Source organism: Sciurus carolinensis, chromosome 4, assembly GCF_902686445.1.
Source record: "Sciurus carolinensis chromosome 4, mSciCar1.2, whole genome shotgun sequence".
In the NCBI taxonomy this organism is placed as follows: domain Eukaryota; kingdom Metazoa; phylum Chordata; class Mammalia; order Rodentia; family Sciuridae; genus Sciurus; species Sciurus carolinensis.
Window position 1 is genome coordinate 71776846 of NC_062216.1, and position 14456 is coordinate 71791301.

At 47.9% G+C, this 14456-nt stretch overlaps 1 protein-coding gene and 1 pseudogene across 1 annotated transcript in view; one reads left to right on the forward strand and one right to left on the reverse strand.

Annotated features, from left to right (window-relative positions):
• Positions 1-14456, reverse strand: part of Vwf (von Willebrand factor) — a 151903-nt gene that overhangs the window by 102507 nt on the left and 34940 nt on the right. The window contains exons 11-13 of the mRNA XM_047549520.1: positions 5655-5791; positions 4868-5006; positions 3571-3671 (exon numbers count right to left, since the gene is read on the reverse strand). Of these exons, the coding sequence (XP_047405476.1) occupies positions 3571-3671; positions 4868-5006; positions 5655-5791 (377 nt within the window). The remainder of the gene's footprint in view (positions 1-3570; positions 3672-4867; positions 5007-5654; positions 5792-14456) is intronic.
• On the forward strand, positions 6548-7824 carry LOC124982149 (BRCA2 and CDKN1A-interacting protein-like; annotated as a pseudogene).

A 14456-nucleotide genomic window follows, 5' to 3' on the forward strand; every position in this document is an offset into this window, starting at 1 on the left:
CACTCATTGTCCAGTCAGAGCTGAACAAAGCTCTGAAGCCAAAGGGTACATCAAGGGACAGATAGGGAAATGGAACTGCCTTTTGCCCAGGACAGCTTGGGGGCACCTATTGGTTCTAGAAAGGACCCTGACATGAAGATAGAGCAGAGGTTGGACCTGAGAATCCTGACTCCAGCTCTCTGCATAACTAATGAGGCCTGTGACCTCCCATGTTCTGAGGCCTCATGGGCTAGGCCTGGGTCCCTGTGGTCATCTCCTAGAGGCCCTTCTGGCTGCTAGCTCTGACTTAACAAGGTACAAGATAAACAATCCAGTGAAAGATTATAGACCCTTATAAAATATGCCCAAGTAAATATCCTTAATAAGAAAGGGGACAGAATGATGCCCTCATTGTTTGCTTTAAAAATATCTAGTGTCACATTAGGCACCAAGGCCTTTCCTGACCTCCCTACTTAAAATTTAAATCCCCCAACCTTGGCACTTCCTGCTGTCCCTCCTCTGCTTGATTTATCTCCCCAGGATTTATTACAATGTGTGGTTTAATTTACTTGTTTGCTCTGTTTATTGTCTGCTTCCCCCAGGAGAATTTAAACTAAAAGAGGCCAGGGTCTGTGCTCGTTCTATTTCCCCATTGTACCCTCAACATCCAGAATGATGCCTTAGTTCATTCAGGCTGCTAAAACCAAACCACAGACCAAATGGCTCATAAACAACAAACTTATTTCTGATACTTCTGGATCCTGGGAAGTCCAAGACCAAGGAACCAGCAGATTCAGTTTCTCCTCAGGGCCCCTCTTTCTGGTTCAGAGATGGCTTCTACTGCATCCTAACAGGGTAGAAGCTGGTCTCTGGGGACTCTTCTATCAAGGAACTGATTCCATTCACAAGGGCTCTGCTCTGGCAACTTAGAGCCCTCCTACAGCCATGGGAGTTAGGATTTCAGCATATGAATTTGTGGGGGACACAAACATTCAGCACGTCCATGCTGGTGGACATGCAATAAATATTTGCTGAATGATCGAATTGTTGAAAATGAATAACTCAGTTAGTGGACAGATGGGTTCTGTTCCCAGCACCTGCTGAAAGGCAATGCCAACAAGTCAAGGCTGATCTGAGCAAGGCAGCAAAAGGGTGACGAACCTGGATTCCCCTCCCCATCTTCTCAGCATCTTTCCTCCTCCTTCTCAGACACATAGCTCATGCTCCCCAAAGTCCCCTTTGCTCACCCCCACTGGCCACCATCACTATTGCCCCCCAACTCTTGGAAACTATTCCACCCTCCATTCCAACTTTGGCTCGTCTCAGAGGTCAGCATGGCCCAGGGTTAGAAATGTGGATGCATCTAGGGACAGCAGGCTGTGGCTGGCTAAGAGGCCTGCAGCATCCAGGCTCAGGATAATTCTGAGAAGACACTTGCTGTTTGAAACAGACTTGTGCTCGATGGTGGTTCTGATCAAGTGAAGCGTGTCAGGCACCTTTTCCACAGCACTCTGCTGGGGCTGAGCTGGGCCCTGTAGTAAGCACCTCACTGACTCACCAGAGGACCAGTGGGATCCCCTCCCCAGGAGCCCTGCCTCCAACTACCTCCTCCACCTAGAAGTCCTGGAACCCAGGTGCTAGCCCTGCACTCCCACCTCCTCCCCTTCACACGCCCCCTTTCCTGAATCATACCAAACCCACAGGACAGTGCATGGTCATCTGCTCCTGTCCTGAACCTTCACCAAATCCTCTTCTTGTAAGCTAAACTGACCAAATCACACCCCAAAGATTCCATTCCCGTGGAAAGGAACCTAGCTCTCTCCTCCTCAGAGGAGAAACAAAGAACAGAGGAAGTTGAGGAGGAAGTGGGCAGCTGCCCATGACAAGAAACTGCGAGGGTGAAGAACACCCACTGCGCCACATGGGAGGGGGCTGGGAAAGTGGACCGGCTCCCGTGGAGCATCCCCTTGAGGCCCAGGTGCAGGAAGAGAGAATGCACAGTGACCGGGAGACCCAGCTCTATAACCAAATGACTCCCAAACCCAGGCAAGTTCCTCTGGCTCCAGAAATGATGGGTCTTTATTTCCAGCTGGAAGTGGGGGTCTGACAAGAGGATCTCCCATTCTTCCTGATCTGTAGTCTGTGGTTTCAGGTTTATTTTTTATAAAAGAAAAAGAAAAGGAGACTTAAGTTTGAGACTCTCTCAAGGGTTCTAGGACAAGAGAAAGAATGGATTACATGAAAATGGAGGAAACAGGATCTCACAGGAACCTCCAACATCCATCATAGAATTATAACAAGGATCCTGGGGAGCAGGGACCCCAGGATGCAGAGAAGCCTCCCCAGAATCCTAATGCAGCAGTTCTCAAAGGGGTGAGCTTGGGACCCATGGGGGTTCTGGAGACCCTTTCAAGGGATCTACAAGGCTGAAACTACTTTCATAAAAATATAAAGTCATTATTGCCTTTTCCCTTTTTATTCTAAGTACACAGTGGAATTTTCCAAAGGCTACATGACACACAATATCACAAAAGATTGATTGCAGAAGTAGATACGAGAATCCAGCTGTCTTCTATTAAACTGGTCGTTAAAGAGATTTACAGAAATGTATGACAATGGTTGTCTTCTCACTGCTTAGCTTTGTTTTGGGAAAGTTACCCACTGCCCCCCAAAAAACAAGTTAGTTATAATAATGTGTAGTAGGTTTAGTGTCATATTTTAACAAGTTAATAAATACATGTTTTAAATGTCTCTAATTTCTAATCTGATCAACAGATATAACCCCCATTAAAGATCTTGAGGTCCTTAATAATTTCTAAAAGTGCAACAAAATCCTGAGACCAAAAAAGTGAGAACTACTTGTCTAGTGGGAAGACACTGGCCAGAGGGCAAACCCTTGCTCTGCCATGGCTTGGTGTGGACTGCGGGCAGGCTCTCAACTTCCATACACCTCATTTGTCCTCCTAATAAAATGGCAGTGGTAATACCAGTGCTGCCCACCTGCCAAGGGCTTTGCAAGAGAAACAACACATTCCAAAATTCCATAAAGTCTGGATAACCATCCAAGTGATCCCAGGACCCCTAAGAACAAGAGGATGTGGCCCACAGAGGTAGAAGCCCAGTGACTCAGTGAGGAATCTGGCAGACCTCTGTGTAACCTTGCACAGATGGGATTGGGGGCTGCTTTCTCCCCACAGGGGTACAGGACATGGGGTCTTGACTGTGTTCCAACCCAGTGCTTCCCTTGCTGCCACAGTGGGCACCCAGGAAGACGCCCCTGCTCCCAGGTCTGATTGCAGCCAGGAGATTGGTCAGCAAATCCACCACCTTGCCAACCCCACCAGGGCCCAGATACCCCAGCTCAGGGACACCTGAGCCCCTGAAGACAGAACCCCCAGGGCCAATACAGGACATCCAGAAAACAAACACCAGCTTCTTACAGACAAGAGAGGCCTGTTCCTCACTCTGGGGGTGTAGGGCCTGAGGAGAAAGAAATTCTTCTCCCACCACACAAAGCCATTCTGCCCAGAGCACAAGGGGTACTTTGTTAGCATCAGGCTCCCAGGAAGCAATGGCTCCAGAGGGACCTACCTTCACCAGTAGCCTCCCACGGCCATCCCAGTCCACCTGCAGGTCCTCCCCATAGCTGAGGCGCACAGAGGTCATCACAGTGTGCTGGATGCGGAGGTCACCTGGAACCCAGCAAGACAGTATTTAGGGTGGGGTGGAGAGGGGCAAGGTGATGGGGTGGCAGGCAGACAAATTGGGGGAGATAGGATGTCTCAAAAGGACCACAGCAATGACCATCAATGAGTTAGAAGCAGATGGGACGTCCATGAGGCTTAAGGGGGGTCTCACAGGAAGGGTGGACAGAGGCAATTAGGATTCCCCAAGGATCCCTGAAGATCTTCTGTATACTCTACAATTCCCTGTAATTTCCCTCAAGGCCACAAGAGGGCAGAAGAGGCTCCTACATTCTTAACTATAGGCGGGTTCATGCAGGTAAGCTGAGATCTGCCACTGAACTCCCACGCTGGGCATGCCTGGGCCCCACTGCCTGTGCCTTTGGCTTCCAGACTGGATAACTCAGTTCCCGTATCTGAATGATGCTGTGCACAAAGCTGAACGCAGCAGCAATTGCTGCAGGGGGAAGATGGAGTCAAGATAGGAGCTTACACCTTGCCCCAGAGGAATATATATCATCTCATAGAGAGACACACAGCATGAACACACATGGACATGCAGCGTACTTGCTAGCCAAGTTCATCCACTGTGTGCTATGCTAGGATTGTGGGCCATAGTGTGGCCAGGAGTCACGGAGAACAAGGGGTCTGAAGTTTGGGTGTTAGGCTGTGTGAAAGCAGTTTTGCTTTGACTGGCACTGTGCAACCTAGGTGGAGACACAGGACAGCAAGGCTTTTCCCACAGGACAGAGGGTCATGTGGTTTTGCCCCACCTGGCATCTTTGGTCTGACCCTTCAGCAGCCATCCCTGACCTCTTGGTATGTGTCAGCCTCCACTACTTTCCCAGCCCAAAGTACAGGCAGAATCACCCTGCTTGAACTGCAAGCAGGTTCCTTGGCTCAAATCAAGGAAAAATTCTCTCAGCATCTTTACCCCTCTGTACTGTCTCCCAGGCCTAGATCAGCTCCTTCCTTTCCAAGTGCTCAGCCAGCCTTCTCTTTGGGTCCTCCTCTTCCAGGAAACCTTCCTTTCTTGCATGGATGCCTGCCAAGAATATCCACCCTGCCCTCCAAAGATAACCCCCCCATCACATTCCCGGAGGAGAGACAAATGGACCCTCAGCAGGCAGGGACCAAGGCTGAGGAGGAGGGATGCTACGGGAGAAGTTGTGTCAGCCTGGGGTCTGGTGGAGGAGTAAGCCCACCTTGCAGGAGGGGGATCTGGACATCCTGGCCATTCATGGTGACTCCTCCTCCATGCTTCAGCTTCACGAGACTGTTGTGCAGAGTAGGCAGTCTCACAGTGGCCGAGCGGGTGCAAACAGCATCAGGGTCATCAGCACACTGTCAAGAGGGGGTTCAGGGTGACCTCACTGCACACCCTGCCAGAACAGCACCCATTTAACCAGAGAAAGACCTCAACTTCAGAGAGCCTGGGCACCTCCATCTTCACAAAATACTGTGTGTGAAGGTCCCCAGGAGTATTCAAGAAGGTCCTAAGCCAAGCTATCCCCCATGCCCCTTAATATCCTGGCCTGGTCTTGCACAAAGACTCACAGGCAGGCCTCTGGCTCATCTTCCTGTCCTGGCCTGCTGATCTAAAAGAACCAGGGACTTCCATCCTCAGGGGAACCCTATGGCTCCATCTCTCCTCACTTTACTCTGTCCCCTACAGAAGAGTCTATATGTATACCATGAAGCTCAGAAAAGGAGATGGGCCCTCCTTGCCCTGACCTCAGTCAACCCTCAGTACCCAACAGCAGAGATCCAGCCATGGGGGCCACAGACCAGACCTAAAGGGAATGCATCTCCTGGCCATGGGACAGAGCTGACCCTGAGTAGGTGCTGACAGGGCAGATGCCTTCTCCCAACAGCAAGGAAGCAAGGCACAGCTGGGTTTCCGTGAAAGTCTGAAGGAGTAGCCTCCCTCTCACCCTGGTAGCTCTACAGCCACCTCACTGCCTTCTGGAAGGTGAGTGCTGTCGAACTCACCTGCACAGTCTCTATGACAATGGAGAAGGAGTGATCCTGGCAGTCCTGGGCCAGCAGGTACTGGCAGATCCCACTGAAGGTGAAGTACCTGTCGTCAAAGCTCTTGAAGTGAGATTGGCCTGTGACAAGACACTCCCCTGGAGGGACACAGAGGAAGGGGAAAGTGGGGGGCTAAGGGAAGTCTCCTGGGGTGGCAAAGGTGGCACACATATACAAACAGGATGCCCTGTTCCCCAGAACCCCAGAGATGTCCTTGCCTTGAGCAGACTAAAACCAGGATCTAGCAGAGGTTCTAAGTTGGTTTCCACTCCCCAACCCGTAGGATGGCAGAGTTGGGTCATTCAGTTTGATTTCTCCTTTTAAGGATGGAGAAACTAAGGAAGGTGACAAAGCTGTGCTCAGTCAGTGGCAGAGCCGGGGCCAGAAGCCAGGGCTCCGACTCTCAGTTCTTGCCACCTCTATTCCTTCCCCAGCACGCTGCCCAGGTTCAGAGCATCCTCAGATCAGCGTTGCACAGCTGCAGATGGCAGCCTGGAACCTGCACGATGCCTGGCCCACGGGAGCTGCCCAACAGGACAGCTCTCTGCACTAGCATGTGGAAGGGCTCAGGGACACAGTCCCACCCCAGGAGAGTCCCTGAAGGTCAGCAGGCAGAGCAGGCAGCCAGAGGCAGGAGGAGGAGGGAGGCTGAGCTGTCTGAGTTTAGCAGTAGTCAGCCCTGGTCCCTATCTGCACCCCCAGCAGAGGGGCAGCTCTAAGGCCACCTCAGATGCAAGGCCATGCTGTGACTTCAATCAGGACCAATGGGGGGCCAGGAGGCCATCTGCCCATGACCTTACCACTGGCCTGCCAGCGCTGACCTCTGCAAAGCTGGCTCCCCAGCCCAGGCTAACATGTCTATGGTTGGGTACTACAACTCCCCTTCATCATCCAACAACTCAGGACCCTTAACACCTGCCTCCATCAACTGCCTCTCCAACTCCCTGGGGGCGCCAGCCCCGGCCCCACAAGTCCTGAAGGATGTTCAAGCAGCGGGAGGTGTCTGCCAACAAACCCATCTTCAGGACCCACAACAGATATACTAAAACTAAATCGAGCATCTAGATGTCTTGGCAACCTCCCTCTACGTGTTTCTCTATCATCTCTCTATTTTGCCATCTATTCTGCAGAAAAGAAAGGCATACGCGTACTTCAGCTGCCGCACAAAGTGGGGCTTCCTTCCCACCCCGCTACTCCTGACCTCCAAACAGCTGTGCTGGGCTCTCTATAGCCCTTGCCAAGCCTAACTCTGAAGTTCCCCCTAAGAGGGACCTACAGTCAACCCCACACGGTCCCATCTGTAAGGGCTGACATGGGACCCTGTCACACAGCCAGGAGGTTCCAAAAGGACACAGGGAGACTCCAGCTGCCCACCTATCAAAGATGAGTACCAGAAAGGGTGGGCAGCAGAGAGTGGGCCCTGCAGCCTCCAGCACCACAAGGGAGAGGAAGATGAAGTCCAGGATGAGGACGATGCTGGAGACAGTGACAAAGAAGAGGATGAAGTTGATAAGACCGTTGGCAAGGAAGTAAACATTGAATCTGAAGCTCGTTCCATCTCAGATAATGATCGTGATGAACTGAAGAAATGACTGCGGCTTTTCCAAAGGCTTTACCCAAAGGCTCCCTTGAACACTGCAGAACTAACATCTCTTAATTCCACAGAACCATACTGGGAATGTGATTAAGAATGCTTCAGAGATAGTGAGGACAGTGTGGATAAATATGAGATTTTTGGCTTTATAAGCCTTTTTTAAATTTAACTGAAGGGATGCCCAGCGTGCTGAACAAATTAAAGAGTTGATTTTAAACTTCTGTGAGAAAAGTGATGAATAGATCATGGTCAAACAGCTGGACAAGCTTTTAAAAATGACACCACCAAGACTTTGGGCTTCCTACTAAGTGAAAGATTCATCCACATCTCTCCACAACTGCTCTGCCCGTGTACCAGCTGCTTCAGAAAGAACTAGTGGAGTCACACAAAACTAATAAGCCATGTGGGAGGTGCCCCTTCTACCTGCTGGCTAGCAAGACATTTGTGGAAGTAGGAAAAGCCAATTCCAAAAAAGAAAAGGAGACACCAGAAGGATCAATTAACATTCACAAATACAGAGGAAAATTTAATCTATGAGAAGGCAGTCCTGCGGTGTGGATTCCAGGCAACAAGATGAGTGAAATCATAGATAAGCTGAAAGGGATGGACTTATTTTTGTAAAATTACCAGAAAACTTTGTGGAGATTTACTGAAAAACTCATGATTATTCAGATTTAAGTCCTCTATAAAAAGTAGGGTTCTGTTCCATGTGTTTGTGACGCATTTACAAAACATCTCTTTCTTTAGTCAAATTATGAATGGTTGATTAAAAACTTCCAATGAGAAGAAAAACATGGAGTAGTAATTTAAAGTACTCCATAAAACTCCTGTCTTTATTCTAAAATGACCTAAACAACAACAACAAAAAAGACAAGTACCAGAAGACCCCACCGCCTGCTACCATGTACCCATATTTTCACTGACAGGCAGTCAAGGGACAGACTAGACTGCACAGCTTTGGATCCACTTGTGGTTCTGCCTTGCATATGTGCTGAAGGCAAGTGTGGGGTGAGTAGTCCCAGGCAACTCATGAGTATTCCTTGGCCTAGTCCCCAGGGCCACTGACCCCTTCCAGGATGGCACGGACAGGAGGGCACACCAGCCCAGATGGTAGTAGGAGAAAGCAGGGAGGCTGCGGATCGTTCACCTACTTTCACCTCCCCACCCACTGCCCTCACGAAAGGGCAAGAGTGAGAAGTGACCATTCTTTGAAATCAGAGGTCACCCTGCTCGTTGTAAATGTCCTGGAATTCCAAATCCAGCAATGTCACAGGAAAACCTTTTTCTTTTTTTCAGAAAATGCTGTTTTTCAGAAAACACCCTCGCTGGAGAAAGAGCAACACGGTCATTTACAAATGTCTTGGCCCCGCTGCCATGAAATGGGTGGGAACTCTTCCCCCAGCCTTTCTCTGTTTTCTCTAGAGCGCTCTTATCTGAGTAAGAAACTGGACTTCCATTATCTTTGACAATGCCCAGGAAAAGAGGGGTCAGTGAGAAAATTTGCAAATATTCAAGAGCACAACTTTGAGGACTAGAATCTAACCCTTGATCTGATTTCCTGCTCTGACCCCACTGATTTGTTTCTTGGGAATGAGAAGTCTAAATATTATATTCAGCTTATCTCCTTGGTACAATTGAGGAACAGAGCTGCAAACACAGGAAACCCAGAGAAACAAATGGGTGAGTTGCCTGGTAGCAGTTGGCCACAGGAGCTGGGACATCTGCCCAAACAATGGGCCATATGGCCAGGCTCACCCCTCTTCTGCCTGGAAGAGGACCCCTAGCCTATTCACAGGCAGGCAGCAAAAAGCAGCCCTGGACAATCAGCCAATCACCATTAGACAGAAAGATGGGCACCACAAAATTGGTGAATGAATGAAGGTATGGGATTCTTAAAATAGCAAACAAAAGTAGAGCATCCCGAAGTTAAAGAAGATTAACTCCTACATGAATAAAGAGCTTCCCTCCTTAAAAAAAAAAAAAAAAAAGGAAAAAAGAAACCTCTTGTCTAATGGAGGATCACTACCTCTTTCAAACAAACCCCTTGATCTGCAGCTAGCAAGCCCAGCACAGGCTGCACTGTTTGGGTGACTTTTGCTCTCTGCCTGCAGCCTTCTCCACAGAAACATCAATCACAGGTCTTTAGCAAAGCCACTGAGACTTCCTCCAGACGTCATTGTTCACAGAAGCCTGTCTGTAAATCACTATAACATCTGCACCAAATGTGAAGATGCATCTGTAAGTGCTCTGTGGAAACCATCTGTTGGTTGCTCCTGTGAGATGGTCAATATTATCCCCAGTTTACAGATGAGGAAACTGAAGCACAAAGAAGCTAAATTGGCCCAAGTTTCCAAAGTGGTCAAAGAGTGACTTGAACATGGACAGTGTTATAGTTTGGGTCTGGAATGTTCCCCAAAAACTCATGTGTTGAAGGTTTGGTTCCCACTGCAGCAGCGTTCAGAGGTGAGGCTTTGGGTAAGTGGTTGGATCATGAGGGTGCTAGCTGCATGGATGGATTAGTCCACTGAAGAGTTTATAACTAAAGAAGGTTAAGACCTAGCTAGAGGAAGCAGATCACTGGAGGCAAGCCCTTGAGGACTTTATCTTGTCCCTGGTCTCTTCTCTACCCACTCCCCACTCCTTGACTGTCACGAGCTGAGTAGCTCTCCCCACCACCATTGCTTTAACCAGTGATACAGACCCAGCCACCCATAGAATGAAACTTCAAAAACTATGAGCCAAACTAAATCTTTCCTCTTTTAAGTTGTCTGTCTTGGGTATTTCAACACAGTGACTGAAAACTAACTAACACAGGTTGTCTATCTGGATCCAGAGCCCCAAGCACTTGATATCACTCAACACTGCTTTGTGTATTGGCTTCTTTTGGGGCCAAGTTCGAAGTCATTCTGATCCTGGACATGTAAGGAAATTTGTCAAGAGGCATAGGGGCAACATAGAGGTTAGGTGGAAGAAAATCTTAGCTATGAAATAAGATGCATTGCCTGACCTGAGGAGCTCTGATGTGATTCTGGAGACCCCAACAAGGGCTGAGAGAGGACCTAGAGACTCAGAGGAGCCCAGGTGCCTAGGAATATACCCTCCTAAGGGAGCACCATCTGCCCTAGTTTGTGGATGGCTGTCTCTGTTATCCAGGAATGAGGTGCTTATTTTCCTTCCTAGAAACTTCAGAACAGACTGACCTTGAATCCCAAGGGTGAACTTCAGAGCTGGGATAGAATCCATCAAATTACCCTGAACCTTAGTAATAGATTATGTGAATTCCTCCCCTCCCAAAAGAGGCCTGTCTACCCTCCTGCACCACCTGCCCAACCACACTCCCACCTCACCCCCACCAGCTCCGTTAGACCTTCACCTGTGTCTCTGCCCTTCTCACCCTGCTTAAAGGAACTGCTGCTTCTGTGCTCTGGGAAAATACTCATGGCTCACATTGATAGGGTGCTTGCTAGAAGTCAAGTAAAAGTAACCTCACAACAGCTATGGGGTGAAACTGCTCTTATCATTCCCATTTTACAGATTGGGAAACTGAGGTTGTGAATCACTAAATAGGTGACCAAAAATCACCTAGTTAGTAAGTGGTAGAACTGGAATTCCAACCAACCACCTATACCCCTAGTCTATGCTCTCAGCCCCGACTCTAGACCACCTTTCCATGCCATGGAACTTTGGATGCAAATGAAAAGCCTCTACTGGCCCCTTCCCTCCTCTAGAAAAGCACCTTTCACACTCTTCTTATAGGAGCTTGAAATTCTATAACAGGAACTTGATTCATTTGAGGAAACATATCTATTAATGGTCATGCTCTGCCCACATTTTCTGCAACCAAACTTTTATAGTTCAATGGGAATACAATGCTCAGAGCTTCCCTGGACACTCTGTTTGCAGAGGAGAAAAAGAGCACTCAGGGTTATAGGAAGGAAAGTCTGCAGACTTGGGGAAACCCCAAGCTACAGTTTCTTTGTTGAATGTCCCCCAAAGGCCCATGTGTTGAATGCTTGATCCCCAGAGTGGCAATATTGGGAGGTGGTAGAACCTACAGAGGTGCGTTCTTGTAGTAGGAAGTTACATCGCTGGAGGTGTGGCTTTGAAGGGAATAGCAGGACCCATCCTCTCAGTCTCTCTTCCTCTACTTCCTGAATCGAGAGGTAATAGCCATGAGGGGCTGTCACCACCAGAGGCCCAAATAAATGGGGCCACCCAATCTTGGACTTGAACCTTCAGAATCATGACCCAAAATAAACCTCTCTACTTCACAAGTCACCTGGGTCCCAAATTTAGTCATTTATAATGCAAAGCTGACTAATACACCATCATTTTGCCTGTGGTTGGCCCAACCCAAAAGTAGAGGAATTCAAAGAGCAGTATAAGTCTAGAACTTAGTCACGGGAAGCGCCAGCACAGACTTCTGCTCTCCTGAGCAACTTCTTCCTCCCACTATCCATGCAACACGCTCCGTGCTTGGCAGCCTTGATGTCCGTGACTTCTCTCTGCCTATGTGTAGACTGGACATGTTGACTTATTTCTAGTGAATATAATACAGCAGATGTGATGGATGCCAGTTCCAAGATTAGGTTTTTTAAAAGAGTGGTGCCTGTCCTGGCTTCTCTCTCTCTCTCTCTGAAATCACTCTCCCCAGGGGAAGCCAGCTGTCATGTTGTGATACAGTCACAGGGAGAGGTTCACATGGTGAGGCTGCAAGCCCACTGCTGTGTTTTGAATGTTTCCCAAAGTTCATGTGTTGGAAACTTAATCCTCAACGCAAAAGTGTTGGGAGGCAAAACCTTTAAGAGGTGATTAGGCCAGGAAGGCTGTGATTTCATGAATGAACTAATGTCACTATCACAGGGATGAATATTATCACAATATCAAGAGTGGGGTTATAAAAGCAAGTCTCTGCCCCTCGTGTTCTCACTCACACCCTCTCTGCCCTTCTGCCTTCTATCATGGAATGAAGCAGCATCACAAGGACCTATAGCAGATGCCAACACCATACTCTTGGACTTTCAGCCTCTAAAACCATGACCCAAATAAATTTCTGTTTACTGTAAATTACCAGTCTGTGATATTCTGCTATAGTAGAAAACAATGGATGCACATGAGTGAGCTTTAAAGTAAACCCTTTCAATCCCCAGTCAAGCCTTCAGATAAGACCACAGCTCCATTGAATAACTACTTGGCCACAATTTCGGGCTAGAGACACTGAGAGCCAGACTTGGATTCCTGATATTCAGAAACTGTGAGTTAATGTTTGTGTCTTAAGTTACTAAATTTGGGGATAATTTGTTGCACAGCAATTGATAACAAATACACTCTCATCTTATTTCAGAGAATCAAAATGAGTTCTCTTATTTCTAAGATTCACAATGTCTCCTTCAAGTTCTGCAGAGAAGCCTTGGTATGCTCTTTGCTTTACTAGGAGAGCTGAGCATATCCCCTTCCAGAACCTCCCTGTCCACTCTTCCTATGAGAAACTCTTCCTGCAATCATTACCTAGGGAACCTAAGACAGTCCCACTGCCAACAGAATCACTGGAAGGCATCCACACAAACCTGGGAGACTGGGCAGAAATGAACTGGGAGGTAATAACCAACTAAAATTCAGAACCAGAGAAGGAGGGTCAGAGTGGGGCTTTGAGAATGAGAAATGAGCTCAGTGACTTTGCTGGTAAAATATCAAACCATTCAGTAGACCAGAGTTGGATCTGGCTACCTGTCTATCCAGGTATCAGGGGAATGTCTTGCATCCTCAGCAAAGCTGTCCTCTAGATTTTGAATTGAAGACCAGAGGACTGCATTGTCTACCCAGACCAGACCATCATGCACACAGTGGGTGACTGGAGATGGAAGGATGGAAGGCCTCCCTGAGGTAACTAGTGCTAAGACTTTGTAAACTGGTATTCCATCTGGAAAAACATGAAAGTTGAATTTCCAATTCCACCAACTGTGGCTCACAGATCTTATATAATGAATGTGTATTATTTAGATATTAGAAGGTTTTCACAGTTTGGTTGTCTGTCAAAAGCTCCTTGAGTCTTTCATGGGGTACAAGTAGGTTAAATGGAGCACAGGCATCACTTTCAAGAGTAACCTCTTGTTCTTCCTGCTTTCTTCAAGGATTACACAAAAGATAACCTGGTTAACCTAGCCAGACTAGTTAACCTAGCCCTAGTGACCCCTCCCGTCTAGTTCCAGAATTTTCCCAGCGTGAGGGGCACTAAAGAAGGTCCTGAGTAACTCTAAAACCTGTAATCCAAAGACCTCAAGTATGATCCCTGGTATCCAAAATCACTCCACTCCTGACTCTCCAAAATCTAGGACCAAGAAGGAGAGAAAAGGGAAAGGCAAAGGTAGAACCAGGTAGTTGTGAGTTTGAGTCCTGACTCTGTTTCTTGGTAGCTGTGTAACTTTGGGCAAGTTACTTAACCTTCCTGTTTTCCCCTTATACAAGATGAGAACAAACTGTACCTATCCCATAGGTAGCACCTGTAAGGTGCTTAGTACAATGTCCAGCACTTCAAAAACATCATGTGAGTAAGTACAAAGGGGAAGACCTAGGGTCACTGGAGTGAGACAGAAGGGAGCTTTGAATGGACAAAGTTTGCAGTAAACAGAATAGAGTGGAGGCCAAATAGAGGAAAATGCAAAAGGCAGAGATTATTAAAAAAATTTTTTTTCCTAAGTGGATTTTCCAGGGCAGGGAGAAGGTTGGGGAATAATTGGGTGACTGGTTCTTCTAGCTCGTGGGCCATGCCATGGTCTGCATATCAAGCATTCCAGAAAATTCCACTAAGACTCTCACTTCAAGCCTAAAGAGTTATCAACACTTTCTTCCTCTTCATTTTCCAAAGAACTCTTATCCTCTTTCAGTCAAGACCTGAATTGTGACTTCACAGGTCTTACAGCTCATCGGCCTTAATCCTTTAAATAAACAGGTGACAGGAAAGGACAAAGCACCTTAGCCCAGGTGTGGTCCCCTTTTCAGCTTGAACAGAGCTCCCTTTCCCTCCCACACCGGGTCATTAAAACTGGTATCTGAAGCCTGAGCTGTGGGCAGGGGGCTGTAGCCGTTACTGCTGAAGAGACAACTTCTCCATGCCTTGATGTGGCCCTCCCTGTAAGAGAGGACACACCTCTCCATCAAGAGGAGGGAGG